The sequence below is a fragment of the Egretta garzetta genome, unplaced genomic scaffold (assembly GCF_000687185.1).
Source record: "Egretta garzetta isolate BGI_Z169 unplaced genomic scaffold, ASM68718v1 scaffold275, whole genome shotgun sequence".
Classification (NCBI taxonomy): Eukaryota; Metazoa; Chordata; class Aves; order Pelecaniformes; family Ardeidae; genus Egretta; species Egretta garzetta.
Genome location: NW_009259867.1, coordinates 303,480 through 331,263, shown reverse-complemented (window position 1 = coordinate 331,263; position 27,784 = coordinate 303,480). Strand labels below are relative to the sequence as shown.

The 27,784-nt window shown below is 46.3% G+C and overlaps 1 protein-coding gene across 1 annotated transcript in view; it reads left to right on the top strand.

The window, feature by feature from the left end:
* PTH1R (parathyroid hormone 1 receptor) overlaps positions 1-27,784 on the top strand; it is a 126,605-nt gene that overhangs the window by 63,953 nt on the left and 34,868 nt on the right. Inside the window, exons 2-4 of the mRNA XM_009640095.2 lie at positions 4,593-4,698; positions 23,107-23,217; positions 25,380-25,498. Coding sequence (XP_009638390.1) covers positions 4,593-4,698; positions 23,107-23,217; positions 25,380-25,498 — 336 coding nt within the window. The remainder of the gene's footprint in view (positions 1-4,592; positions 4,699-23,106; positions 23,218-25,379; positions 25,499-27,784) is intronic.

The following is a 27,784-nucleotide window of genomic DNA, read 5'->3' as shown; positions in this document are numbered from 1 at the left end:
CCTTAGAAGAATAGAAGGCCTATAGATATCTATGAAAATAGCCTTATTCCATCAATCTACTGACATAACAGACCATCTCCAGGAGCTGCCAGTTTAGGATGTTTGGAGAAAGAGACAGCTATCATAGAATCCCAGGTTGGAAGGGACCTCAAGGATCATCTGGCCCAACCTTGCTAGGCAAGAGCCCAGTCCAGACAAGATGGCCCAGCACCCTGTCCAGCTGAGGCTTGAAAGTGTCCAATGTGGTGGAGTCAACCTCTCCCCTGGGGAGATTATTCCAGTGGTTGACTGTTCTCATGAGGAAAAATTTCCCTCCCATGTCCAATCGGAATCTCCCCAAGAGCAACTTGGGTCCCATTCCCCCTTGACCTCTCCATGGGACTCCTTGTCCAAACGGAGTCTCCATCCTCTTTGTAGCCACCCCTTAGGTACTGGTAGGTGGTGATGAGATCCCCCCTGCGCCTCCTTTGCTCAAGGCTGAACAAACCCAGCTCTTACGGGTGTCACGTTCCAGCTTTTGGTGGTCAGCAGTTTAAGACTTTCCTGCATCAGGAATTTACATCCAGGATACAGTGTTCAACAGCTACTGATGGATTTGTCCTTTATTAATTGGCTTAATCCTGTTTTGAATCCACTGATGAGATCTGCTTACATGCATCGCCCTGTTTCTTTTAGACCTTGTTCTCTTCATCTTGTGCCTCCCAGGTCTCAAATTCTGCAAAACTGTGATTAATTAGCCCCCTTTCTCCACACCACCCACTATCTTACAGACACCTCTCACACCAGTATCTCCAGTCCCATCTCGCTTCCAATCCAAGGGATCCAAATCCACTCCAAAGCAGGGGCTGCTTCACCAGCAGTAGCTCCCACCTGTTATGAACTCCTGCAGCCCATACCTCCGCATTTCTGAAAATGAAGCCGCTTGTTTTGCTGCCTAGGGATGTTCAGATCGCAAAAATTGGCATACGCAACTGCTAATGATTTTAGCAAGGCCGTCCCACAGTATTTTTGGATCAGGTGTTGAGAGTGTTTGTCAAAGAGAAAGTTTTGCCAAGCCAGATCCAAGTGTATCTAATATCACGAGTGCATCTGTGTTGCGAAGAAAATGTTCCTGTGGAGGTTTTTTAACCTTTGACAGCCAGGATGGAAAGATGAGCAGGGCAGCATTGTCTTAAGATCAGAAGATCCAGAGCAAGAAAATCAGATGCAGGGGAAAAAGTGGTATTGAACAGTTAAAAGTGCTCCAGCAGCTGACAGGTCCATAGCTGCTCTAAGGTTTCCAGCTGTGGGTGTCTGCCCTGTCCTACCTACTGTCCCTTGAACCCCAGGCTGAGTCATTCCAGTGCCTGATCCTGCTCAATCCTCTGTCCCTGGAGAACGTTCAGCCTGGCTGACACGTCAAAATGTCTCAGCAAGGGACTTGACAGGGGATGGAAAGTGGGGTTGGGACAGGAGGGGATGACAAGGATGACAACCACCAGCTATCAGCCCAGTTTTACTTTGGTGTTTAATGTGAGTTATTCGGCAGCAGAAGAGCAGCATTGCCAGGCTGCGTAGTTTTCCTACAAGTGTCTTGAGAATAGGCATCTCCCTCAAGTCACGGGATTTAAGGAAAATCTCTATTCTTATTCACATATGTGTTCACATCACATCCCCTTGACCAAGGGGAAACACAGAAAGACATGTCCTGAACATATCTCTAACATTTAAACCAGTTTGGGGGAAGGGAAGAGAATGGGGAGCTGTTTGGCGGTTTTTTTAGGGTCTGGCAGGAACCTGAGGACTAAGCGTGCAAGGGATGAATCATTTAAAATGCCTGAGGTCAGATTCTGCTCTGGCCACTATAAATCCAGACTAACTCCTCCAGCTTTGATGGAATCACTCAGGGTTTTTGCAGATACAAATGACAGCAGGATTTGACCCAGAGGTTTTATGTTTCTAATGAAAGAGTTGAAATGCGGGATGTTGCCTTAAACGTGGACAGGCCAAACATCTGGAAAGGGACAGCTTTGTTTTGCATTAACGTTAACGCGGTTATGAAACCGACTCCCACTTCTGAAGGATTTTTAGTGTGGATTTTTTCCAAGGACATGAAAAACTAACTTCTGTTTTACTCAGGATCCCCTTATCAGATCTAGCTCTCCATCTGCGTGTCCATTACCACACCAGCTGCTCAAACACCCACCGTTCCTCTCTATAGCAGCACACTGGGAAATTGAATCTGAGTTTACTTCTAAAGCTGGATTTCATTAACCCCCATTATGTCATTTGTAGTAAGCCTCACTCGAGAACTGATTGGCCTTCAGCTGGTTTATCTTGCTTGCTTTCCAGAATGAATTAACTTAAAATGAGTGAAAGAACCTTCATTCTGAATAGCAGTGGTTTGGGGGAGGACAACAAATTGTCATAACCCCGCTTTGGTCAGTGCTTCAGAGGGGTTGAAATGAGCAGCCACCTCCATGGGCAGGCTCTACAGCCTATCGACAGGTTTCCTAATGACAGAATCGTTTGGGTTGGAGAAGCCTTTTAAGCTCCCCCAGCCCAACCGTTCTCCTACCCCTGCCATCCCACCACTAAACCTTGGCCCTAAGCACCACATCTGCCTGGCTGTTAAATCCCCCCAGGAGTGGGGACTCGACCCCTTCCCTGGGCAGCCCCTTCCAGTGCCTGACAGCCCTTTCAGTGAAAAACTTTTTCCTGATGTCCAACCTAAACCTCCCCTGGTGCAACTTGAGGCCGTTTCCTCTATTCTCAGATCACTACTGGCTTCACAAGATTTTGTATTCTTTCCTTCGCCTGCCTGTACTATGCATTGAGGTTTGGGTCTGCTCCATCCATCAGGATGTGGAGCACTACCCTAGGTTTTGCATTATAGATTTACAGTGGCCAGTCTCACCAGCACAGCCAATATAATTTTAAAACAGTACTGCAGCCCTTGTTGCTTACATTACGCTTTTATGAGTAAGCGAGTGCTAAGTTCTGTACAAATCCAGAGAGAAGCAACATCTGCTCTCATTGCATTTATAGTCTGATTAATCAAGGCAGACAAATATTGGGAAACAGAGGCAATGAGGAGAGCAGTGATTTATCCCAACTTACTATAGCACTTAATTCTCTCAGGTTAGTGCCTTACCGACATCTTTAATTCAGGAGCCCTGTTAAGGTGTTACAGGTGGCTCTTCTGTGCTTTGAACCAGCTTTGGGGTGATCTTGTGGATGAGGATCCCTCCCAGTCCTGACCTCCCAGAGACTCTTCTGCCACGACTGGCAGAGTGCCAAGGATGGACCCAAACCTCAAAGGTTTCACGAGGGTGGTCAGATCCTGCAGGTCAGAGCCTGCAAGGGAGGCTTGCCAGTAGATGGACGTGGTCCGCAACTTTCCTCACGCCCTTCTATGCTGCAAATCACAGGGTATGATTTGCATCACCCATTCAAACCTAGAGCAGAAAATGAATGTAGGAGAAGGTTAGGTATTCTGTTCTTTTAGGGGGAAAAAAGCAGGAAATAACAAAGGCAGTGTCATCCCTGCGTAGCTGGAATGGGTACAGTGACATTTCCATCCATTCCTGCCAAACTGACCTGGGAGAAAGCTCTTCCTAATCTCAGATTTTATCTGGCAGTAGGACTGGTCCTGGATGTCTGAGCAGGAGACACAAGCTAAGCACCCAAGAGGCACAGCAGAAAATTAAAGCAACAGCATTGCATGAGATCAAAGCTCTGTGTGCTCTGACAACCAAAGCATTCATAGAACAAACCTTCCCCGCGGTTGTACCCCCAGCTTCCCAAGGCCAGCCATGCCTGATGGGAATGTGCCAGCTTCATGAAGCAAGATTTTTTTTTTTTATTTTTTTTTTTATGACTAGCAAGTGCTTTTGAGGGTTGAGTATCACCACGTATCAGCAAGCAGCAAACAGAGGAGGGTAAAACAGGCTCCGGGTAAAGCACCCTCCCTCTTCCCCTTCCTCTTGTCCTTTGGCCTCTGGAGACCTTACAGGAGGAGAAATCTAATCTTCCCAGGATGATGCTCACAGACTCTTTTCCCTGAGCCTTCGGTCTTTGGGGGGTAGACACTGTCAGCTCACATCCCTGCCTAAGGCAGCCTCCTCTGCACATGTTCTTGGAGTTAGGTAGGACATTTATAGAGCCTGATGCCATGTGGCTAAAGGCCTGCAGGCAGAAGTGGAAATAGCACTGCGTTGGTGATGGCAGGCTGCTATTCTTAAAAGGAGTCTTTGCTACAGTATTATTTACTAGGATTATTTTTCCTCTTGGATAGTAGCCTCATCCCTCCAAGGTGGGGCACGCCACCCCAGAAATTACCACCTTCCTGTGTGCGCATGTGTATGATGTGAGCAACTGCAGCGTGCGCTTCCTTTGCCATGTACGTAGATGATTCCATGGGGCACCTTGTAAGAGGTGTTGCTTGGGATGCTAATTACTGAGCAAAGTGAGATACAGGGTGCAAGGGTGGTGGAAGAGATGGCTGATGCAAAGCAGATTTTGCATTCAGATCACCTGCATTGTCTAGGAAGTTTGTGTCCTGCTGCTCGTGGCATGCTGAGGTTTAACCTCATTTCTCCCTATCGCTGCAGGTGGATGCTGATGATGTCATCACCAAAGAGGAGCAGATCTTCCTACTGCTAAAAGCCAAGGCTAAGTGTGAACGACACCTGAAAGCCAAGGTGCCCAAGGTGCATGGTGAGTGTTCCCACAGCAACCCAGACTCCATGGCTGGGGCTAGGCCCTTCTCTGCTCAACGCCAGCCCTTCCCCTCAGCCTCCTACGCAGTGCTCAGAGCTTGTGAGGGAGGCAGCTGAAGAAGGCCTAACATATCAGCTTTTCAGGTTAGGCTACGGGGAAGATCTTTCAGCACAAGGTGTTGGAAAGCCAAGTTGTCACAGCCTCTTTCTCCTGCTCCAGAATTCCAGATGCCAAGGGTTCAGGAGCACACAAGAGTCATGGTGATGGGCTTACAGCCCTTATCACTATACCCAGAGCCCAGGCAATGCACCAGAGATAACATCACCAGGCAAAGCATGGGAGCTAGCATCAACCACCAGTTCTCCCAAGATCTTTCACAGCAAGACACCAGTGGTATGGGAAACAAAGCATCCTTCCAACGCCCGTTCTCTGCTTCCCTCTGACATATTCTCTCTCTATATTCTCCTCAAATGGGCCCAAGCTCAGCTAAGCCTCTTTCTTCCACTTCCTTTCTATTTTGGGCTGCAAAATCACTACCAGATGTAGGGCTGGAGGGAGAAGGAAGGGAGAAAGCTCTCTCATGTGGGTAGCAAAGTAATCAACCCCCATTGGTTTCTTTCATCAATTTCACATGTGTTAATTATCGGCACTGGGGCTGTGTGCTGAGGCACCCTGCACACACCCAGCTAGTCCTGGGTGGGCGTCCTCTCCCATCTCTCTCTATTGTCTGGGAGAAGGGGACAAGCCAGAAAGCCTCCCACCATCACCATTGCAAGTCAGCAATCTCTCTTCCCACAGCCAGCACTGTGGGAGTACCTGGAGACATCACCAGCAGAGGGAAAGGTCCCCAAAGCCAGCTGTGATTTTAGAGCAGAGTTGCCTGCCCACCTGGTGTCCCTCTCTCGTTGGAAATGACAGCAAGGGGCCATAAAAGCCCAGCTTTCATTTTATTCCAGGCCTCCGGCTTTACATCAGCCAAAACCTCAAGCCACACCCTCTGTTGCTTCTTTGTCCTGTTCACCCAGTGCCCAATTAACACCTCATTAAAAAACATATGTGCAAAGGCATTTCCTTCTGTTGTAGTAGAGACCACCTGCCTACCTTGGGATCTGGTGATATCAACCAGCTGGTCTTGCTCTCACATCCTATTTTCTAACTCTTCTCTATGAGACTGTCAGCATTTAGTATTGATGTCTCTCCTTAATTGTCAGCAGCAGCGTTGGTAGGGCCGGGGAGATGCGTATGACAGGCAAGCAGACTTTGGGCTCTTTACCATGGTCGGTTTGGTAGAGCAAAGGAATCCAATCACAGGGCTTTGGGAATGCAAGGGCATCCTTGGTCCTGTTTTGAGAACTGGTTCTGCGACTGAGGCCAGCATTAGCTCTGCCATTGACTGGAACAGAAAGAAATCTAATACATTGTCATTTAGATATCTCATGGACCCAAGTCCTGGCTTTGGAAAAAGCTCATCAGAGCTGTTCGGGTTATAAAACTCAGGCTCACTGCTCCATCCTCTATAGCAAAACTCTGTCCAATCCCAGATAGTACAGCCAAGAGGAGGAATCATCTTGATGTTAATACTCACAGCAGTATATTCAAGGCTTTAAAGACTCATGGCAATCATTAGCAACAGGTAGTTAGATCAAATTAATCTGCAAGAGGTCCACTAATCCACTAAAGGCAGAATGAATTCTCATTCAACTTTTCCCTAGAAATGTTTTCTTAAGAAGTTGTGAAAGAACCTCCAAGTGGCAGCGCCTCCATAACACCCCAGAAATTCACTCTAGCACTTCACAAATGAGGCAGCAAGTTGCCAGACCATCTCTGAGGTGGTCAAAAGAGTCAATGGTCATAGATAGAGGATTTTTCAATTTGGAAAAGATCTTCCCACTTTGCAGAAGAACTGCCATCCACTGAGTTTTAGACTACAGATGCCCTTGGACACATGAAATGATAATGTTACGGGGTATTTGTGAAGAGAATAACGCAATCTCCATTTTTCAGTGTGTCTGCTCCTTCATGCTGCAGGAGTTGAAGGAGATGGATAGTTTTAGATCCTCTTGTGGGCTGAGGGGTTTTTGACAGAACAAAAGTTTGTAATCTGCACTGTATTAGCTTTAATGTAATTAATTGCTTGGCTGGGGCTCACAAGCTTAGTTTCAGCACAAAGGCTTCAGAACCCAGGGTGAAAAGTGGTTAGAAGTCCAGTCCTTCCCTCCTTTGATGATATGGAATCTGGAACCTGGTTTCTATTTGTGCTAATCACCCATGGACATATGCATCTGTGTCTTTCTCAGTCAGATGGAGGACCTCATCCTATTGCCTCTTCCCTCATTACAGACCCAGAAGAAAAAGCCTGGGAAGGGCAACATGGTCTTCACAATTGAGATGCACCAGACCCCACTTGAAGGCAATATTTATGGGGACAAAGTGGTAGTGACTTGGAGCAATATAAATCCTGGGGGGCCACCCCAAATCTTCAGGCAGTCTCCTGTGATATCACTCAGAGTATTTCTGAGGAGCACCCACTCAGGGGGCAGGAGAACTCTTCTAACTGCCATGAAGAACTTGGGTTGTGTAACCATCCCACCAGGTCCCTTACCTGTCTTGTCTTTGGATTTTTAATGGTATAGGACAGAGTTGTCCCTCACAATGCATTTTTATTTTGGCTCTGCAAGACCTAGCCTTTCCTAGAAGGAAAACAAGTGACTCTGCAGACAGGAAGAGCACTGTGCCCAAGTCCGTTTGACCCTCTGTTTGATAATAATGGCAGCACATGGCACTGATGTGTCACTGTATCCATACCAAGTCTACCTGCTGGAGATGCAGACTGATGGTTCCCATGTCAGATGCCCAAACGACCTCATTTTTTGGCAAGATCTCCCCCATGGCAGCCAGCCATGCTTCTTCCTGTCTTGACAGCTCCCACTGCCTCCTGAAAGCCAGGCTGGAGACTCACTCCCTGCCCCTGGGTTTTATTTTTCTTTTCAGCGGTATGATGAATAGACCCAACTCCGAAGGCTGCTTCTGCTGGTGTAGAACAGAATTATTTTATATTAGAGGTGGGGCAAGCCCTGCTGAGAAGTTTGTTTGCAGATCACAGGGAGCAGTGCACCCTTTGGCCTGAAATGATTTATTGATCCGGCTGGTGTTCAAAGGGCGCAAGGGAACAAGCACAGTCTAGGCCCTTTAAAATATAGAAATGAAACCCAACAAGAAAACAAATCAAAACAAAACAAAAAACCCAACAACAATAAAAGTGACCACAAAAGGAAAAAAATCAGATCAAGGTATACAATGCAGGAGGCACATTCAATCTGCCTGTGTTACATTTAGTTTCTGGAATTCTTCTAAATGGGAGAAACTGTCCCCATGTGGTCGCTAAGTAGCCATAAGCCATACCTGAGAGCCTGGAAAGTTTGCACAATCTGTCCTCTCTGACCGTAATAAAGCAGAGCTACTCCGTGGCATCCTAGAGTGCTTCAAGGTCAAGTGATCTGCCTTGCAAAAGGGGGTAAGGGAGTATGGTTTCACCTGATGTAAGTGACAGTGGCACAGTGAACTTCAGCTGAAGAAATCACCCATAGAGCAAAAGTCGTGGTCATTGGGGCCATTATAAATTTGAGCCAAAGTTAGAATCCTAGAATCATTTAGGTTGGGAAAGCCCTTTAAGATCTTCAAGTCCAAACGTTCCCCTACCCCTGCCATTCCACCCCCAAACCCCAACCCTCAGCACCTCGGCTGCCCGGCTGTTAAATCCCCCCAGGGCTGGGGACTCGACCACTTCCCTGGGCAGCCCCTTCCAGTGCCTGACAGCCCTTTGGGCAAGGAATTTTTCCTAATGTCACAGTGTTGATGGAAGTCATGTGAAGCAGAGGTGGATTACTGACAACCTTGAACATCTGTTCTCCTTCTAGAGTTGGTGGACAGAGAAGAGCATCTTTTGGGGTGGCATCTGCCTCCCACCTGTCTCCCGATGCTGATCACAGATTAAACCTAGGGCTGCTGATTTAGATGGACCACTTATCACTTATGCTGCATTACTATATGGTTACTGATGATGACAGTGTGATCTCTAGGAGGGTAGCTTAGCACTGATAGCTTACCTGAACATGTAGTGGGATCTCCACCCTCAGAGGTTTTCGAGAGTTGGCTAGACAAAGCCATGACTGACCTGACCTCATGCTGGTTTTGAAGGCTGAAGGTTGGACAAGAGATGTTCAGAGGTCCCTTCGAACAAACATTTCTATGATTAGTCCTGCCCAGAGGATCACAAGCCAATAGCATAAAGGCTTCTTTGGGGGATTGTTTCCTCCTTGTAGACTTCAAGGCTCAGTTATCAGAGATTGGTGGGGGCCTAACTACAATGCAGCAGGCACAGAGCTGGACAAGGAGAGAAGGGGAGCTCTGGGTAATTCATGTCTTTTACATTGGAAAAGAAGAGGAGCCTTGCATGTTGTCTCTCTTTTCTTTTTTTTTTTGTCTTTTTTTTTTTTGCATGTTGTTTCCAGTTATCTTGCATGTTCAAATCTGTGCTTGGTTTGTCATTCCAAAGAAAGAAAAAGGACAAGCCTACAAGGAGGCAGCAGTTTTGGGGAGATCATGAGGAAAACACATCATACAGTCATCAAAGCATGGGGCTTCTTCAGTCTTTCTTACATAGCTGTTTGTAGGGAGGGAAAAGATTCACATTCAGCTCTGCTTGAAGGAATCTAAATCTATTTTATTGCTTCCCAGAAACAATGGTTTGCTGCCTGGGGTGTCAAAAGTAGAAAAGGAGATAGAAATCTTCCATTAGTTCTGCTTCACTGCACCTGGAAGTACCAAAAAGCACTGGTGCAAGAGCTGGATCTCAGCTGCCCAACCTCACAACCTGCTTGTAGAGCCAGTATCCTTCTGGGACCATTGTAGCTGCTTTCAGCATGGAACAATTCTAACTGTGGGACAACCCTGCAGACAGCCCAGTGGTGTAGGGTGTTTGGGAAAGGAAAACATTCCTACTTAAAATCCCTGGCCCAAGTCAAGAAGGAGCAGCTTTGGACTTGAGAGTCCCATCTCTCCAGGGAAACTCTTAACCGCAGAGGTCAGAGGAGAAGAGGCCTTTGGCCCCATGGTTCTTCTAGAGCTGCTATACGCTGGATACTTACACAAGCTCTGCAACAAGTGAAGACAGCTGTGCAGCCTGAGGTCTGGCTTTCACATCTCTGCTCTGGGGTTTTGTCCTGCACCCCTCATCATTCAATATTGCAGCTTGTGGAGGGAGTCAGAAGAGGACTTTGAGAGATGCATCCATTGCTTCCCTCTCCTGGCTCTCTAAGCCATGTGAAACAGGGGTGTGCACTTCTGCAGAAATCCTCTTCTTCCCCAATGAGCCTTCTGAGGACCTCTTCCTGCAAACCTGCTCTCATCAACACTTTGAGTTCATACCTGAATTTGAACCAGACTGACTGAAGCACTGTTTCTCTGCCAGCTCAGAGGCAGCCAGATGGAAGGTGTGAGGAGGCAGCAGTAACGATTCTTCTCACAGACAAGGAGAAGATGGAGTCCCATGGACTCCTATGTGCATGTCAGGTCTTAAACTGGTCCTACAGGGCATCTCTATGGCGAAGGGAAGGAGCGACTTCAGCATAAGCCTACATCCTTGATAAGACAGCTAGGCTAACAAGGGCTGAGCAGAACTCAGTTGTGGTGTCAGAGGTGCTAAGGACCTGTGTGTGTACCCAGAGGCCAGTTTTCTTATCACCAAAAAGCATAACTTATTTGCTATTTCAGATTCCCTTTAGCACACAAGTATGGGCAGGGCCAACAGCACAACTGACTGGCCTGAGAAAGAGCCTTTTTGGAGAAGGTTTGTTTTTCAGCTGGATCAGCTTCCTGATCTGGTTTGTCATGCAGCCACATAAACGAGAGAGCCATCACAGGGAAAGGAGCAGTGCCAGGAAAGAAAGGTGTTGGTGTCAGCACTGTTGTTATTCAGTTTTTTTGGACATCTGAGGTTTAAAAAACCCAAGCTGACTTATCCCCCATTGCCTTCTCTCATTGCTCCCATGCAACCCCGCTTTACATCACGGCGTGTATGCATCCGCTTAGTGCTGTCAGATCCTGTCCTGCAATCTCCCTTGACCCATGCCTATCCCCATTCATCAGACTGGATATAAGGAAGAAATTCTTTACAATGAGGGTGGTGAAACACTGGAACAGGTTGCCCAGAGAGGGGGTGGAGGCCCCATCCCTGGGAACATTCCAGGCCAGGTTGGATGGGGCTCTGAGCAACCTGATCTAGTTAGCAGTGTCCCTGCTCCCTGCAGGGGGGTTGGACTAGATGACCTCTAGGGGTCCCTTCCAACCCAAAACATTCTATGATTCTATGATCAGAAGGTGCCAGGTACCGCCTGGCAGAGGGCTGCTTGGATTCTGCCTCTGCCTGGGTGTGATTGAAGCCCAGTGTTGTGATTTACTCCACTCCATAATAGTCAGTGATCTGTGCTTTCGGGAGCAGGGTGGGAATTTGGGGCACCTTGATTTATTTATTTATTTATTTATCGATAGAAAGAAATATCATGTAAGCTGGTGTGAAAGCCTGGTAGGGCTGCTGTCCTCATTCTTGGGAGCTGACGCACAGGGATATTCAATGCCTCGCCTCCGATCTCAAAGGAGAGTCTGTGGCAGAGCCAAGATTTGGATTCTCATCTCCTTACTCTTCAGCCAGGGCACAAGCCACAAACCACATTTCCTTTTGTCCTGGAATTCAAGGTGAGGCTACAAAGATTCAAATCCAGGTGGACAGAAAATGATGAAAATCTTTGGGCAAATCCCACTTGACTGAAACTCAAACCTCTCATTGTTGCTCTCACTTTAAAGCCTTCGGTTTTGTTTTGAAATGAGGAAAACACGTGAAATTTCCTGCAGTGCAATGGGTACCTGGGTTCTCCTCTTCTTTTGCCCATCTCATTGCTGAGTGCTTTTCACAGGCCAGTTCCTTTCCTGGTATAAACTGGCAGATTCCCATTCAGTTTAGTGAGGGCATGGATTTATCACAGATTCATTGATTTCTCCCACAGTTCAGCATTGCAACTTACTTTTTTTCCCCTCTAATATTGATTCAGCCAACATTTTAAAAAGGGAAAAATCCAAATTTCAGAGATATCCATGGGTCTTAAGAGATGAGAGGTAACCTGGATCAGCACCGAACCTTGATTTTGGGCTGATATTTTGAGGAGCAGGTTTCTGTGCATCATTTTTCCAGCACAGACTTGGATTTGGCATGCAGACATGCACCAGAATTGGCTCTTTGAGTGGAAAATGTGATCCTGCTTGTGCATGGACTTCATGAGCTCTTTCCCAGAAAGCAGCCAGCCCAGAAGAGATAAGTACCTTGAATCATGCTCCACCATCCTCTGGAAGCAGGAAAACCTTGGTCTCCCACCTGTTCCACTTAGAAATGTCCTTTTCCCTTTGCTGGTTTTTTTTTTTCTCAGTTTTATTAAATTCACAGTTTTCTTTTCTTCAGCCTGCACAATTATTAGCAAGCGCCGTGTGCCTCGCAGTGCAGTGCCAAAAGGCAGCAGTTTCCAGAGAGGTCCTATCAAAGCAGTCGCTCAGTGGTTACGTTGTTCTCCCAACCAACCTGCACCCTCACAAGCCTGGCCAACACTGGCGTCATCTTTGTGCCAAAGGGTTGATCTTAATGTAGCTCTAGCTACTAAAATGGCCATACAAAGCAGTATAGTAGGCCTAACGCTTGAACTGCATGTTGTAAAAAAAGGAAAGAGCATGGAGAGTAGTGATGTTCAACCATCTTGTAGAGATCAGAAGGAGATGTTCATTGGAAGGAGACTTCCAGAGGCTGGAAGGGATGTTCACTGTCTTTCTTGGGTTTAACTTCCATCTGATTCCTAGCCCATGTCCTAAAAGATCAGGCAATTAGCTGTCGAGTGGATATTCAAATAGGTTACCTGCTATGATGGTTCAGCAATATCTTGTTCGGTTGAAATAAACCAGATGCAATTTAATGAGATACGCATCTAAGCCACATTTCAAGAGCTGAGTTAGGGTGAACAGTAGTTGTGCCAAGCGTATCTGGAGAGTGGGAACCTGTGGCTGTTACATGTGTGATTGCTAGCAGGGTGATAGTGCAAAGGAAAGTCCTAGCAAACAAAAAGGTAAAAAAAAAAAAAGATAAAATTCTGAACTTTCTTCAGCAATAATGAACCACTGTTTATGTGTAAAAGCTCCAAATTCCCTTTTTTCCATCTAAAAATACTAACTTTTAGTTTTATGTGGAGGGTGAGCCTCCTCCTGTCCTCCTGACAGTGTCATCTGTCCCCTGGCCACCTCCCAGGCATATCTCTGAGCCTGAGGACCTGCCAGTGGATTTCGATCCATGGGGTGACGTGGGCACAGCCGCACATGGACCTGTGCCATGGGGAGACAGGGCTGAGCCAGTCCAGTGTGCTTCCACACAGGCCTGTCTCAAGATTTGTGCGTCATCTGCCACTTTTGGCTAAGGCACTGAGGGATGGAGACCCAAAATATTAAAACAAAAAAAAACCCAAACCTGTCCCCACAAGCATTTGGCTTCCTTTCTTCTTTTCTCTCTCTTTTTCTCTCCCCCTTTTTTCTTTAAATTTAGTCTCTAGATGAAAGCCTTTTGGAAAGAACAGGAAACCCTAAAATTTCTCTTCTACGTATGCAAATATTACATTTCAGCTATGGTGGGCAGCCTGATGCCACCCCAAAGTTAAACCTGGAAGGGGATGAAGTGAAATTCCCAGCCATAAGCCATAAGACCTGATGGGTTTTTTTTTTTTCATCCATGAATTAAAAGTCTGTCTTTCCCTGGTTTGGAAAAGGAGATGGGACATTTTGTGGGGGAAGAGAGATCTTTACACAAACCTGTTATTAGCAAAGGCCATCTGCAATCCGTTCTCAGAGCCCTAGGTGTTGCAGCTTGCCTCAAAATGGCTTGTTTTTTTAATAAATAAACCTATTTGCTAGGGAAAGGGGTTATTTTTAGTTGAGAAGCCACGTGTATTTACCTAAGATGTGTGGGTTGCACATCTGAGTTTATGGCTCCATTGTCCCTAAAGGACCTATACCCAAGCCCGGGCTCTTTCTGGGCTTGCAGAAGCCCAGGATCTGCTCCTGATTTTCTCTCCGGAGGCTCAAGCCACCTGATCATCCAGCCTGCCAGGGTGTCCTCAGAGGTTGTGAGTGTCCTCAGGTGCCTTAGAAGTTAAGGCAGACAAAGGTATCCATGGCACTCCGGATTTGCCCTAAACACCCCAGACTGCTATAAACACATATCCTCTCCTCCGCTTTCTATCTTCTCCCTTTTTCTGTTCTCAGTCCTTGTGGCTCAGCAATGCAATAAATACTGTCCTGAAAACAACAAAACCATCCCTTGCTAACGTAGTCCCAGCACAGTTTTGGCCTGGGACAGCTGTCACTGCCCCAATGGACACCATCTGGGGGCCAGCATGGGCCAGGAGACCTTTCAAGATGGCAGAACAGACAAGACTGTTCTGGGTGGTGCATGGGGGAGAGTTCAGATTCATGGATATGAGCCATGCTGGACTTGAAGGGCCTGAAAATTGGCTATGGTCTGTTATATTGACTAGTCTAGATGCAATCGGTGAGTCTTCGTCAAGCCTGGGTTTTCTCATTGCATCTGCGGCTCTGGGATGGGTCAAAAGATTACCGAAACCCTACAGAAAGATGTCATCTCCCACCCAACCCATCTACCACAGCTACCATTCAAGTCAGCAGACTGTGATGGCTAGTAAGGGCTTGAAGCTCTTCACAGATGGCTACTTGCCAGTCATACCTCAATTAGAGCTAGCAAGAGCTAGGGCATGCCAACAGCTGGCCTCTACCTGCAAAGGTTTATAGGCAAAGAGCTTCCAACCCCATTGAGAAATGTGTACTGAGCAGCCATAAAGGTACTGCAACGCACAGGAGGAACGGGTCTCAAGAGTTATGATAGGCATAAATGGTCCAAGTGTTAGATATGTACAGTACCATGGAGAAAGGGTGAAAAACAGTGTATAGGATGGCTAAACTGCAATGCTAATTAGAATCATAGAATCATTTGGTTGGAAAAGACCTTTAAGATCATCGAGTCATACACACATGCTCTGACAGCCAGGTTTGAAATGCATCTGCAACACCAAACACCCTCATACAGAGCCACTGGTCCTCCAAGACTCCCTCCTGTCCCAAAATGCTGGGTCATTTTTTAGGTTGCTCCTCCCTGCCTGTTTCCAATCCACCGAATGTCCTTCCCGTAATAGAGTGACCACAATTGCACACCGTATTCCAAATGTGGTCTCCCTGGTGCCTTGCTCGGTGCCAGAATAAGTCAGGCTGATTTATATTCCATACCCCTAGATAAACACCTCGAGACCATGTTTGCATTTATCCAGCTGCCAAGCAGCCTTGCAGATGGTTTTAATGTGTTCCCCACATGCATGTACCACTTGCACAGAAATCGGAATTGAGACTGGGGGGAAGGAAAGGAGGGAGGAGGCAAGGGAAAAGTAGCAGGCAGGAAAGAATAGCCCTCATTGCACCCTACAGCCTGAGCCGTGAGCAGGCATGGCCCAAATATGCCTCTCCTTTCCTCTCTCTTCCACCAAAGCAACCTGCAGCATGCTGGGATTTCTGACTAGGCTCAGGTGGGCAAGCAGAAACGAAGAAAGAGCAAAATGAGAGATGCATGCGGTGCAGCTCTTTCACAAGCCACTCTGTGACTAGCCTTTCTGCCTTCAAAAGGCAAGGCCCCCAGCAATGACATCAAACAGGGCTTTTGCTTGCTCCGTCCCGAATGCCATACTGGCTTGTGATAATAACGACAATTTCCATGCCCTGAGATTTCAACCCTCCAGGGCTGAGGAGAGCTGCAAGGCACATCTGTCCTAAAACTACGGTAATCTGTGCTACTATAGCTACTCTGTAGTACAGAACTACTGTAAGGGAGTATTCATGACAGTCCAAGCAACGGTGAGATGAATGGGGATACTATAATAGTAACGTCCAGGCACTGAGACACACACCCTGCCTGGAGGATTTTACAGTCTAGTCTTAGAAGATGGGCAAAGATGGCCTGTGATAACATGGCATGCAGATGCAGAGGAGTAAATCAGATTTTCTGACATCTACCTGGCAGGTATATACCTGCCCTGTTCTGATTGGTATTAGAGGAACACGTCACTCACTGCATTTCAATGAGGTGCTGGTAACTTCTAGTTAGATGGTGAACTGACACGTTTCCACGTGCCTCATCTCCTCAAAGCGCTTATTTCATGGTGGTGGAATGTCTTCTGCAGAGGTGGACATGAGGAGCTGTCTGCTGGTGACCTGAGTCCCTGCCCCAGCACAGCCCTGGGAAGGCAGTGGGTGAAAGTAGCATTTAACACCATCTCTCCCAACACACGTCCCTCAGACCACAGTCCATATTTCAATGGCTCTGTTTCCTGAACCTTTGGTTCTGCCTTCAGCTAAAGCTGAGGACATGACTGAGCTGGACTGATGGGCTGAGAAGTAAAAAATAGCCTCATAGGAAATGCATTAGGAAACTGGAGGAGGTAGCCCTTACTTGTGCAGGGATGTAGTGGTGGAAAGCACTGGAAGGGGCTGCCCAGGGAAGGGGTCGAGTCCCCATCCCTGGAGGGATTTAAAAGCCAGGCAGACGAGGTGCTTAGGGACAGGGTTTAGGGGTGTGATGGCAGGGTTAGAGTAACGGTTGAACTTGATGATCTTAAAGGTCTTTTCCAATCCAAATGATTCTATGATCCTAAAGAGAAGCTGAGCTCTCCTGTGGCTTAGCTTGTCTTGAGGAAGTGGTGAGCTGGGTGTCTCAAGACCAAGAGGTAAGAGCACAATGACATACAGGAGGTGTGTTGCCATCTTTGTACCTGGGAACGAAAGGAGTAATCTGAACTGGTTTGGAATTTCTCTTGTCCTTGGAAGTGATTCCCTCCAGCATAGGTAAGACGATTTCGGGGATCTGGAGTGGAGGTAGATAGCCAGCTGGAAAACTGAGGTGTCTTTGGGAAGCACAATTGACTCTGCTGATCATGAGACAGCAGCATACAGGATATTGAAGTAGGACGAAGATGCCCTGACCTATCCCAGCACAAGGATGGAGGCAGAGCTCAAGAGCGCTACACACAGACGGCGCAGTGGGTGACTCCTCCTAGCCCCATTAATGCCGCAGCCTCCATTTGCTCTAACGATACCATCTTAAAATCACTAAGGGACATGAAACTTACTGACCTCATCCCAAACGTGACTCACCTGAAGGGTAGAAGCTCTTTCTTCATTTCCAGTATAAGCTTTGTTCACTGCCAGTTTACACCTGTTGATTTTTGCATCGTTTTCTGCTTCCGTAGCTCATCTCCATTCAAAATGCTTACCAACAGGATGAGAAAAACCTTCCTCATTCTCTCTTGCTGGAGTAAGCAGACCAAGACTTTTATTCCCCTCCAGGGCCACCAACAAAATCTTCCCTATTGCTGGAAGATTTTTTCTTTCTGTTCCTTTTTGATGAAGGATCTTAGGAGCCTTTCCCCAAAAAGGTTATTTGGTTTGACCAGTAGTAGCAAGAATGTTTCAGGACCTGCGAAGCCTCTTCTAACAAACTGCTATGGGATGAAGAAACACAATAAATCTTGGAAGACAAAGCTTCAACTCCTGCCTCAGCAGTTGACTTTTATCAACCGCACCTGGCTGCATTAGGTTTGTAGTCAGGGAGTGGAGTGGTCACTGATCCTCACTTTTTCCACAAGTACAATCGCCTTGTCTCCCTGAAAGGGGACAATCTTTTTAGCAGGGCCGGTTGTGACAGGACAAGGGGTAATGACTTTAAACTAAACCAGGGTAGGCTTAGACTGGATATAAGGAAGAAATTCTTTACAATGAGGGTGGTGAAACACAGGAACAGGTTGCACAGAGAGGTGGTGGAGGCCCCATCCATGGAAACATTCAAGGCCAGGTTGGATGGGGCTCTGAGCAATCTGATCTGGATGACCTTCTCCTCCAACCCAAAGCATTGTATGATTCTATGATTCTGTGAACTCATATCAAACTACAGAGACAGAAAGGGAGACACCAGGATGAGACATCTGCGAGGTCTGTGGAGAATAAAAAGGTCTTCCCTCACTTCCAGCTACTCATGTTGTCCTTCAAGACTAATTTCTTTAGCACTAAAAGTGGTCAGTGATGTCCTCTAAACATGAGAAACTCCAGTGCAATTCTCGCCTTCCCTGTCTCCATCCATGAGAGTTACGGCTCTGAATTCTGAGGAGCTTCACTCACAAGCAATATCCTCCGTTCAGCGTTGCCCGGATAACTGATACATACCCAGGACACTTAGGATGTGGGATATGTATGAGATTTACTTGTTTTCTTAAAAGTTTATGAATTCCTTTTGACCTACCTCTTCAGTGAATCCTACTATTTCTTCCAAGGAAAAAAAATGGTTTGCATTCCCAGTTCACTTGGAATATGCAACTTCAGGTCCCAAACCTAGCCACCTGTATCAATCTGAACAAAGTATTTGAGCCCTCAGACTATTTTTCACAGAAAAAAAAGACATTTTTCAAGAGCTTTTCAATCAGCATTTAGAACAAACTGGATCCCGTCTGATTATCTGTGCTTCTAAATATTGTTAACAGTGTCTCAGGAGAGACTGACTTATTTTTAGCATGCCAAAAGCACACTACTTGCAGGTGGTGGATTTTTTTTTTCCCTAATGACAGCTTATAAAAAAGGTTGTAAAAATGGATTTTATTTTTTATTTTAAAGTATAGCCATCAGGAAAAATTGCTGGCTTGTGCAATTCTTTATTGTTTTCCTGAAACTCCTCACCATTTTTCAGATTTCTTCTTGTAATTCAGTGTAGATCTCTTTTGAGAAATTACCAGGAGAAAAGGAAAACAACAGAGAGAAGCCAAGTTGTTAGTACTGTTAATATTTTTATAAACCAAGAAAAAAATGTTTGGAGGAGGTATTTGGGAAAACAAGCAAAAAGAAAAGTCTTGTTTGGATTCCAGCACAATGTCAATGGAATATATGGTATTTTCCCTCCCCATTTTATCAGCCTAGTTAAGTGGCCTCTAGAGTGACTAAAATAGGAGAAAGTTGGAGGCAGAAGGTGCACAATTTGGTCCCAGTTATCGCATCAGCGGTCTCAAGCTGGTGAAATTAATGGTAAAGGTGCCACATGGCTGTGGGGACCAGAGGAGATGAGGGTGGAGTGAGGGAGGAAGGGAGGAATGTGGGGAACCATAGAATCACAGAAAGGTTTGGGTGGGAAGGGACCTTCCAAGGTCACCCAGTCCAACCCCCTGCCATGCGCAGGAACATCTTCAACTGGATCAGATTGCTCAGAGCCCCGTCCAACCTGACCTGGAATGTTTCCAGGGATGGGGCATCTACCACTGCTCTGGGCAACCTGGGCCAGAGTTTCACCACCCTCATCATGAAAGACGTCTTCCTTACATCTAGTTTGAATCTGCCCTCTTTTAGTTTAAAATCATTACCCCTTGTCCTGTCAGAGGGTCAATGGTTTGTCTCCTTGGAAGGGACGAGCGGAGGTATTAGAGATATAAGTGAGAGGACGGTAGAGCTCCTGTCTGGGACAACAGGCATGACATAGAGAGGAGAAACAGCTTTTGGCTGCATTAAAACCCAGGAATGTGGATCCAACAGTCACAAAGTGTGGCTGGTCCTGACGTCAGTTAATATTTCCACTTGAATAATGTTTTCCAAGAGTTTCAGTCAATGTAGGAACTTCTCAATTCATTCTGCAACCAGGAGGTCCAGAGGCACCTGGCTTGACCTGTGGATGTCCCTCCTCAGCTTCTCCTACCACAAACTAATAACTGCAGTCCCTCTTCCCAACCCAGTTCCTCTCCCCTTGCCCCCATGGTGCCCTGGATTGGCAAGAAACATCCATGCTGTGCCTAATTTTAAGCTATGCACATGCCAGTTGGCTGCTCTATCAGCAAAGGCTGGTTGCCCAGGTGGCAGCTGCCAAATGTTCACCTGCCCTTCCCTCTACTAATCCTCAATCACCACAAAATTTTCAGGAAGGAAATGATGACTGAGATGTCTTACCCCTCCTTCAAATTTGGCAGAAATGGGGTTTCCAAGCACGGAGCAGGGATAGAGAGGCAGGGGATGCTGGAGAGATGGAGAGGGGGTTAAAGAGGTTCCTCTGTGTTGTGACAGTTCATGATAACGGCGACAGATTCATTTGTGTCTTTTCTCGGGAGGCTCAGATGCTTTCTGAAAATCGAGTTCCACCAGATCCTTGTCAGCTTTAATGAATCGGTTCCACAGGTCAACACACAGAGGCATGGAAAGCTTTCAGATGCAGTGAGAGGCAGCAATGACCTTTTTTTCAAATTTCTGGGGCAGCTGATGGCTCTCCAAATTGTCCGCAGGATAAAGCAGCAGCCCAGAGGTGCCCCGACACCGGTTTGCACTGTGTTTCCTGCACAGAGCCTTCAACCCTCAGCTTTTGGGGAGGATTGTGGGGATCAAAGCACTGAAACAGAAGTAATTGCATATTCTGTTATCCAGAAAGCATCAGGTTTTTTTTTTGAACGAGTCCATTGCAAATGCATGTGTGCGTATGTTTACAGCCTGAGGAGGATGTACCCACCAGATACTTTTCCACATTAATATTTTCTGGAAAAAATATTGCAGTATGATACTAAATGAAAGTACTTGTAAGTGAAAGCTGACCTTTGCAAGTTGTTCTGAAGATCTTAGAAAAGTTGAAGGGGTTTCACACAACATTTTAGAGCATGACATTCGGATGGATGTGTTTTCTCCTCAGTGTTGTTTCTTCACAGCATTCATTTTAAAGTTTACCCAAATTTGTTTATTTTGCAAAAAAGAATTGGTTTTGTTTTAAGCAAGACTACTCTGAGGGCTAAGTGAAATCTCTATTTACTTTCTTGCCTACAAAAAAAACCTCAGAAACAATAACATTTTGTCCCAATCCAAATTTTTTGGGGCTTTTTTTTTTCTTTTTCTTTTGATCCTTCCAGTGAACTGAAAAACAAATAAACTGGTTTTCACAGTGTAAGTAATCCTGCAACATAATGAGCCCAAGGGAAGGGCTTTCCCAGTTTTCATGAATAGGAAATTTGGTATTTTTCTTCCTCTAATGTGACTGGAAGCAGAGAAAATGCAATAAACATCCTCCTTTTTTTCACACCGATGTTGAAGAATTTTAGCTCCTCTACCCTCACTCCCAGTTAACGCTTTAGAAGATAAGCAGTGATGAGTCTGGTCCTTTTCATCAGCACTAAATTAAAGATAAGAAATCAGCTGTTAAGCGATGAGGTTTTCTTGCTGTTTTTCATGTCCTAAAAATACCAGCAAACGGAATCGATCACTGTTAGCTCCAGTCCTGGAGGGCACTATATCAGCCAAAGGTCTCCAAAGCAATTCTGGATTCTTATTTAATCTTGCGAAAGCATATTCATTATAAAGGATAAATTGCTGTTTGGTTGAAAGATGCTAAGGTGCTAGCTTTGATATTAATGAAACGTGCTGGGATCCTGGCTGGGCGTATCATTTCTTTACTAGTGGAGTTCTTTTGCAGATAAGAGCAGGCCATCCCGTTTTATTTTGATCCGCACATAACTGCTCTCTTCAGACACTTTATACGCTGTTGATAAACTCCTTCGCCCGCTGCCATCGGTATGGCGGGCAGATGCTGCTCTGAAAGAAGAGCTGGGGCACATTCACCGGTTTTTGCTTTTCACTTCAAACACTCTACTGCAGCTGGATTTTAACCGATGGGTGCAGCTAATACAGCCCAACGCAAAGGTGCATCTAAGGACCAGGTTAGATTTGGGTGCATAGTCCTTCCTCAAGGGCTGGAAATGCAGCCCACATTGAACACCCCCGTCTGAATGGGAACTTGTTCCCATGTGGGACTGGGAGCTCGTGGATCAAAAGCTGCAGAAATGGGCGCTCAACAAGCTGGAAGGATGTAAGAGGTGGGGAATGGGGTTTGACGTCCCACTTTTAAAAGCAGTGTTGAAAATGAGGTCAATTCCCACAGCTTTCCAGAAGCCTGGAGGATTTCTCACCCCTTCTAAATATGGATATGTTCTGGCTTTGTCCCTTGCAGACTGACCGAACAGGTGATGAGGAATTTAAGACTGCCAGGAAGGTGAGCAGCCCATCTCCCAGGGCAGTCCACCTCCTTTGCTGGTATCTCATCTGCTTCAGAGGCTGGTGGCAAACCCCATGGGCTGCAGAGCTCCTTCATGTCCCTCTTAGCCTACGTGCTCATGTAGGACATGATGCTGGAGCCCTTGGATGATTGTCTGGTACTTCTATTTGTGAAGAGAGAAGCGAAGCTTCTCATAATTACGGGTCAATAGAAAACCTGCTTAATTACTTTTCCAGTTCTGGAGAATTGCAAAATGACAAAGAACTTTAAATATATACTTATATCCTTGCCAACTTTCAAAAAAAGGCTGGTGGAAAAAAAGCAGACATAAAATGTGTGTCAGGACTTTTTTCTTGGTTTGTATCTCTGCTTTTCCTTGCACTAAGCACATAAATCTCAGCTATCTGCAAATAAACTGATATGCACAGAGGGAAGAGGGAGACCTGGGGCGGGAAGGCAGGATTTCTCCTTCAGGGCTATTTCAGCTTTCTTCAGTGAACAAAAAGGGAGAACAAGGATGATTTAAAGACAAATCCTTTAACAACCAGCCCACCGCTCCCTTCTCAAAAGATTAGGATGTAGCAGTGAGCCTAGCGAAGTGGTACAACAGAGAGACAAACAGTTCCCAGGATATTTGCATTCCTAAGGCCACGGGGCTCATGTGACTTCTCCACCTGCCCATTCTCTTTCTGCTCCTTTTCTGAAAACCTGTGATTGTACGCTGCGCTTGGCAGCAGGCGACTGGTCAATCAGCCTGTGTGCACTGCCAGCCAGTTAGCATGGGCATGGCTCCAAGTCAATCAGTGCGTGACCTGCATCTTGCCCCATGATGACATCACGGGGAAAAGGGGCGAGAGGGAGGCTGGGACTAGTGAAGTCACAGGCGAAAGGGATGTCAGATGGGAAAGGATGCAAATCATTAGGAAACAGAAATTCCATCGTTTCACTCCTTATGAAACAAGGCAGTGAAATATTCTCTATTTACGGTTAGAAATTTTGCCACCTCTCTACAGATTCTTGCTAGTCTTAGCGTTACTTAAGAGTGCACCCAAATTCAAAATTCCAAGGATGCCTAAGTGTGGCTTTCTCGAATTGAGTGACAGCGTTGTTGGCTTTTTCACGGCGAGGCCTCTCCGAACAGTGGGGCATTAGTGTCACCTCCGCAGGTCCAGTGACTCCTCTTTACCTTTGTGTCTCCTCCACAGATGGCTTCTGTCTTCCGGAGTGGGATGGTATCGTCTGCTGGCCTGAGGGTGTGCCAGGCAAAGTGGTGGCTATGCCATGTCCCGAGTACATCTATGACTTCAATCACAAAGGTAGGTGTTGTCCTCTGTGTCAGCAGAGCCTGGTAAGCTGCAGCAAGGGGAGGCATGGGAGTCAGAAGATTCAAAAACCTCTTTAGCATCCCTTTTTTATCACATGGTGACTCCCTTCCAGGCAGGAGTAAAGCCAGGGAAAGGAAGTAAAGAAACAGCTGTTATTTTTTTATGCTGAGAGAAAAGCTCTGTTTCAACCTAAACAACGACAAATTTCCCACCTGCCCTATCCAGACTGTCATGAGGCATTATAAGCTCTGATTACACGCTTACAGTTTGGTAGTCTCGCAGCGTTGCAAACCTGTACTTTTTTTCATGCAACAAACTTTGTGTAGCAATAGAAACCCTCAAGATATTCCAAACTGTATCCTTCACTTCACGGGTTTCTTAATTCTAGCCCCTGATCTCTGCCCAGACCCCTACGGTGGGTATCTGAGAACAGCGCTGGTAACCAGAACATGTGAATTCCTCCCTATCTCACTTTCCCTCAGGCAGCGCATTTCATGGCTTGCTTGTGGTGCCGCAAAGTCTGTGCATGTTTTCAGAAGCAATTGAAGTACACTCGCCCCTCAGTGTATGTTCAAAGCTAAAGCATTCTCTCTTCTCAGGTGAAGCTGTGCTGTGCACCCAAAGACTGAAAAATCAGAGAATTAAGACTTGTACGTTCCCAGCAGAACACTGACGCTGGTTTTGGAAAACAAGTAATGATGTTCCAGTGCAGCCTGGTTGCACATCGTCTGTCCTGCCTTTTCTATAAGGGACTGTGAGCTGAGCCAGCTTAACCCCTGCCTGATGACCTCTCGCAGAGACCCCTGCACATGCACTTCACGTTAGAGGCCAGGAGGAACAGGGAATCCATCCCCTTTTTTTCTTGATAACGCAACATGGCACAGATTCCCCACCACACTGAAGTCTACTGGTCAAGCCAGCTAGGGTGGGAGCCAGATTAAGACCCTTTAGATGCAGAGGCAAAGGTGTCACAGAATCACAGAATCGCAAGGGTTAGAAGGGACCTCGGGAGATCATCTAGTCCAACCCCCCTGCTTCTCCTAGAGCAATCTACACAGGACTTCATCCAGGCGGGCTTTGAATATCTCCAGAGAAGGAGACTCCACAACCTCCCTGGGCAGCATCTATAAACTCTTCCTCTGTAGTCACAGAACAGATAGATCTGTTGACTGGTTTCAGGTTGGAAGGGACCTCAAGGATCATCTGGTCCAACCCTTCTAGGCAAGAGCCCAGTCCAGACAAGATGGCCCAGCACCCTGTCCAGCTGCGTCTTAAAAGTGTCCAACATGGCAGAGTCACCCCCTCCCCTGGGGAGATTATTCCAATGGTTGACTGTTCTCATGGGGAAAAATTTCCCTCTCATGTTCAATCAGAATATTCTCAGGATCTATTTGTACCCATTCCCCCTCATCCTTTCCATGTGACTCCTTGTGAAAAGGGAGTCTCCATCTTCCTTGTAACTACCCCTTAGGTACTGGTAGATGGTGATGGAATCCCCTCTGAGCCTCCTTTTCCCGAGGCTGAACAAGCCCAGCTCTCTCAGCTTGTCCTCATATTGCTGAGAGAGGTTTCCCAGTCCTTGGACCACCTTGGTGGCCCTGCTCTGGACCCCCTCCAGCCTGCCCACAGCTTTTTTGTGCAGCAGGAACCAGAACTGCACACAGTATTCCCGGTGTGGCCTGACAAGCACTGAGCAGAATGGGATGATGACTTCTTTATCCCTGCTGCTGATGCCCTGGCATCCTTCTGGCCTTCTTGGCCACAGCAGGAGGAGAATAGCCATAGAAAATTCTATCTTGAGATGTACTGAGTCTGTAAACAAAGAGCAGGATAATGTAGATCACGCTTTATTTTCATAGGGAGAGATTCAAGTCAGAGGATGATTCCATGCTTTGGGACTTTTCAAAGCTTCTCTCCCTGGTTTGTAGACCCAATATCTTAACATAAACTAAGTACAACTTGTTATTAGCTCGCTGGTGTTTCTCAGCTAGAAAACTGATGAAGTTGCTAAGGAGATGGAAATTGTGTTCTTGCAGCTGAGCTTCAAAGCAGGCAGGAGGCATCAGCATTGATGGGATCCACCCTTGGAAGATGTTCATCCTCTTCTACCAGGTCTCATCCTATTTACTCTGTCTCTCATTTCTCTCCCACAGGACATGCTTATCGCCGGTGTGACCTGAACGGGAGCTGGGAGTTGGTCCCAGGCAACAACCGCACCTGGGCAAACTACAGTGAATGTGCCAAGTTCCTCACCAACGAGACGAGGGAAAGGGTAGGCAATTGCATTTGTGCATGGAGCATGAAGTGTTGGTCTCATCCAGGGCCAACCTAAGGAGCACTGTTTTATTTAAAACCCTTGAGGAGCTCTAGTTTGTTACCTCCTCTTGGAAACTATGTCCAAGCTTGCCAAAGCCACATCTTTGTTATGATGGGGAATTATTTGAATTTGAAATTGTCCTCAAAGCCAGAAAGGGTTCCTCCAGCTGCCATGATCCCATTTATAAAGAGATCTTGGGAAACTTGAAGTGGGCTCAGGCAGACTAAGAAGTGGTTGGAGGTTGTCCCATGCCACGGAGGCTCCCTCTTCCCCACCAGGCAATAATTTGACCACCAGGTTGTTACCAATAATTCCAACGTTTATGTGCTTGTCTGTGCTAGGGGATGCATGAACACAGCTAAAAGATGCGTCAATCAAACCAGTAGCAACCCTGCTTCTGTAGGTGATGAAGAGAAATCCTCTTGGTTGAGAGGCATACATTAAGAACTAGAGGTTTTACATGGTCTGTTCATTTGGAGATGGGTGGAGACAAAGCAAATTAACATGTAAGAACAGATCCTGAACTAGTTCTGGTGTAGTCACAATTTTTAAAGAGGGGCGCCAGCCCAAAGTTAGAAAAGGGATTCATAGCACATGGAGAGGGTTTGGTATGCTCCTGGGGGGAAAAAAAATTTTAAAAAATGGTGTCTATCTATATATCAGATCTGTGGGCCTTACTTCTACACAAATTCAGGTGATTGGCAAAATAATAGCTGGCAGAAATTTCCTACCTCTCTGTCTGGGTCTGAGCCCAGCTGGGGCTCTGTAGTGCTTCTGGATGTCTCCCAAGCTGAGTGCATCACAGACGCAATTCCGTGCTAACATGACAGCAAAGCTGTCAGTGGAGTCACCTGCGAGGATGTGGCCTTCTTGTTTCGCAGAGAAAGACATTTCCACCCACACACGGTCACTGCTCTATTTCTGTAATTTGCAAAGAATTTAGCAGAACCCTCTGGTTTCTCCGTGGTACTTGGAAGATGTCCTCCTTGGATACGGGGAATGGCATTAGGGATTGATCATTTGCAGCAACGGTTATTTTCAGACAGTTGGAGATAAAGATCTAACCACAAGCCTCACGGTGGGGAGCAGGCTTGAAGATGATACACAGTCCCTTTGGGAGAATGTTCTTAATTTTAAATCCAACCACAGCATAGTTTTTTTGTTGTTTGGTTTTTTTTTTTCTCAGCAGTGAAGCAATATATGAATGGAGTTGTTTAGTGAGGAAAGATGTTATTTGACCATCTGCATGCATTATATCATACAGTCCAGGAACAGACAAGGTTACATACCCCAGGTACTGCTCCAGCTACTTAATATCACAGTGTGTTGTCTCAGTACTGGATGACATTCACTTTTAGAACAAGTTTGGTAGGACTCCTCTTTTCCCAGTCCATACAGTGGAAAAAATTATTTTAGCCCCAGAGGTTTCTGGGAAGTTTCTGGAATAGGTGTTGAAGTCATTGAGCATCTTGCTCACACTGGCAGCTTTAGTAAGTTGCAAACTTCTTGGCCTCTCTGAAGTCATTGTCCCCCGTGTCCCACCTCCCGCAGCTACATCCTGAGGTGGGAGTCATATGCTGCAGACCTCTCCATCTGAGCACATCTCCTAGGTTTCCCCTAGGGAAAGTCTTTCCTTTTAACCCTCCCATGCTGGCAGATAGGACTTGGTCAAGGTAAATCAGTAGGGTACAAAGAAGAGAGTTGTCCATTTGTTACCAGTATGAGGAAGAAATAGAGACCTTCCACCCCCAGGCTGGTGAAAAAGGCTGAAAGTGAAGTCTGTTGGCCTGGGTTTCATGTGTCTGTCTTTGTGTCCCCTGAGTGTAGAGGTGGTCACTGCACAGACAGGGGACTTGGACTGTGCTTCCTAACAGAGAGGCATTAGATGAGGTGTCTCAGTACAGAAGACTTCATTTTTATTCTCAGCCTCTGCTCTTACTTGGAAAATTACTGCTCCTCATGACCTCTCCCTTTATGAGCTGTTTTAATAAACCATCCCGGTATTACCATCCTCATTACTCTGTACACAAGGCTCAGTCATCTTCTGCCGTGAGTTTTCTGTTCCAGCTACACAGAGGTGAATTGAACGATATTTAATGGTGAGACAAAGCAGGTCATCAGCATTGTTCAGATTAAATGGACAACATGGTGATGCCTGCTCAGTGCAAAGAATATTAGAAAAAATTGAAGTTTCCCTCAGCTTTGGAATTAGATCTTGATTAGCACTTGTTTTTCAACAAC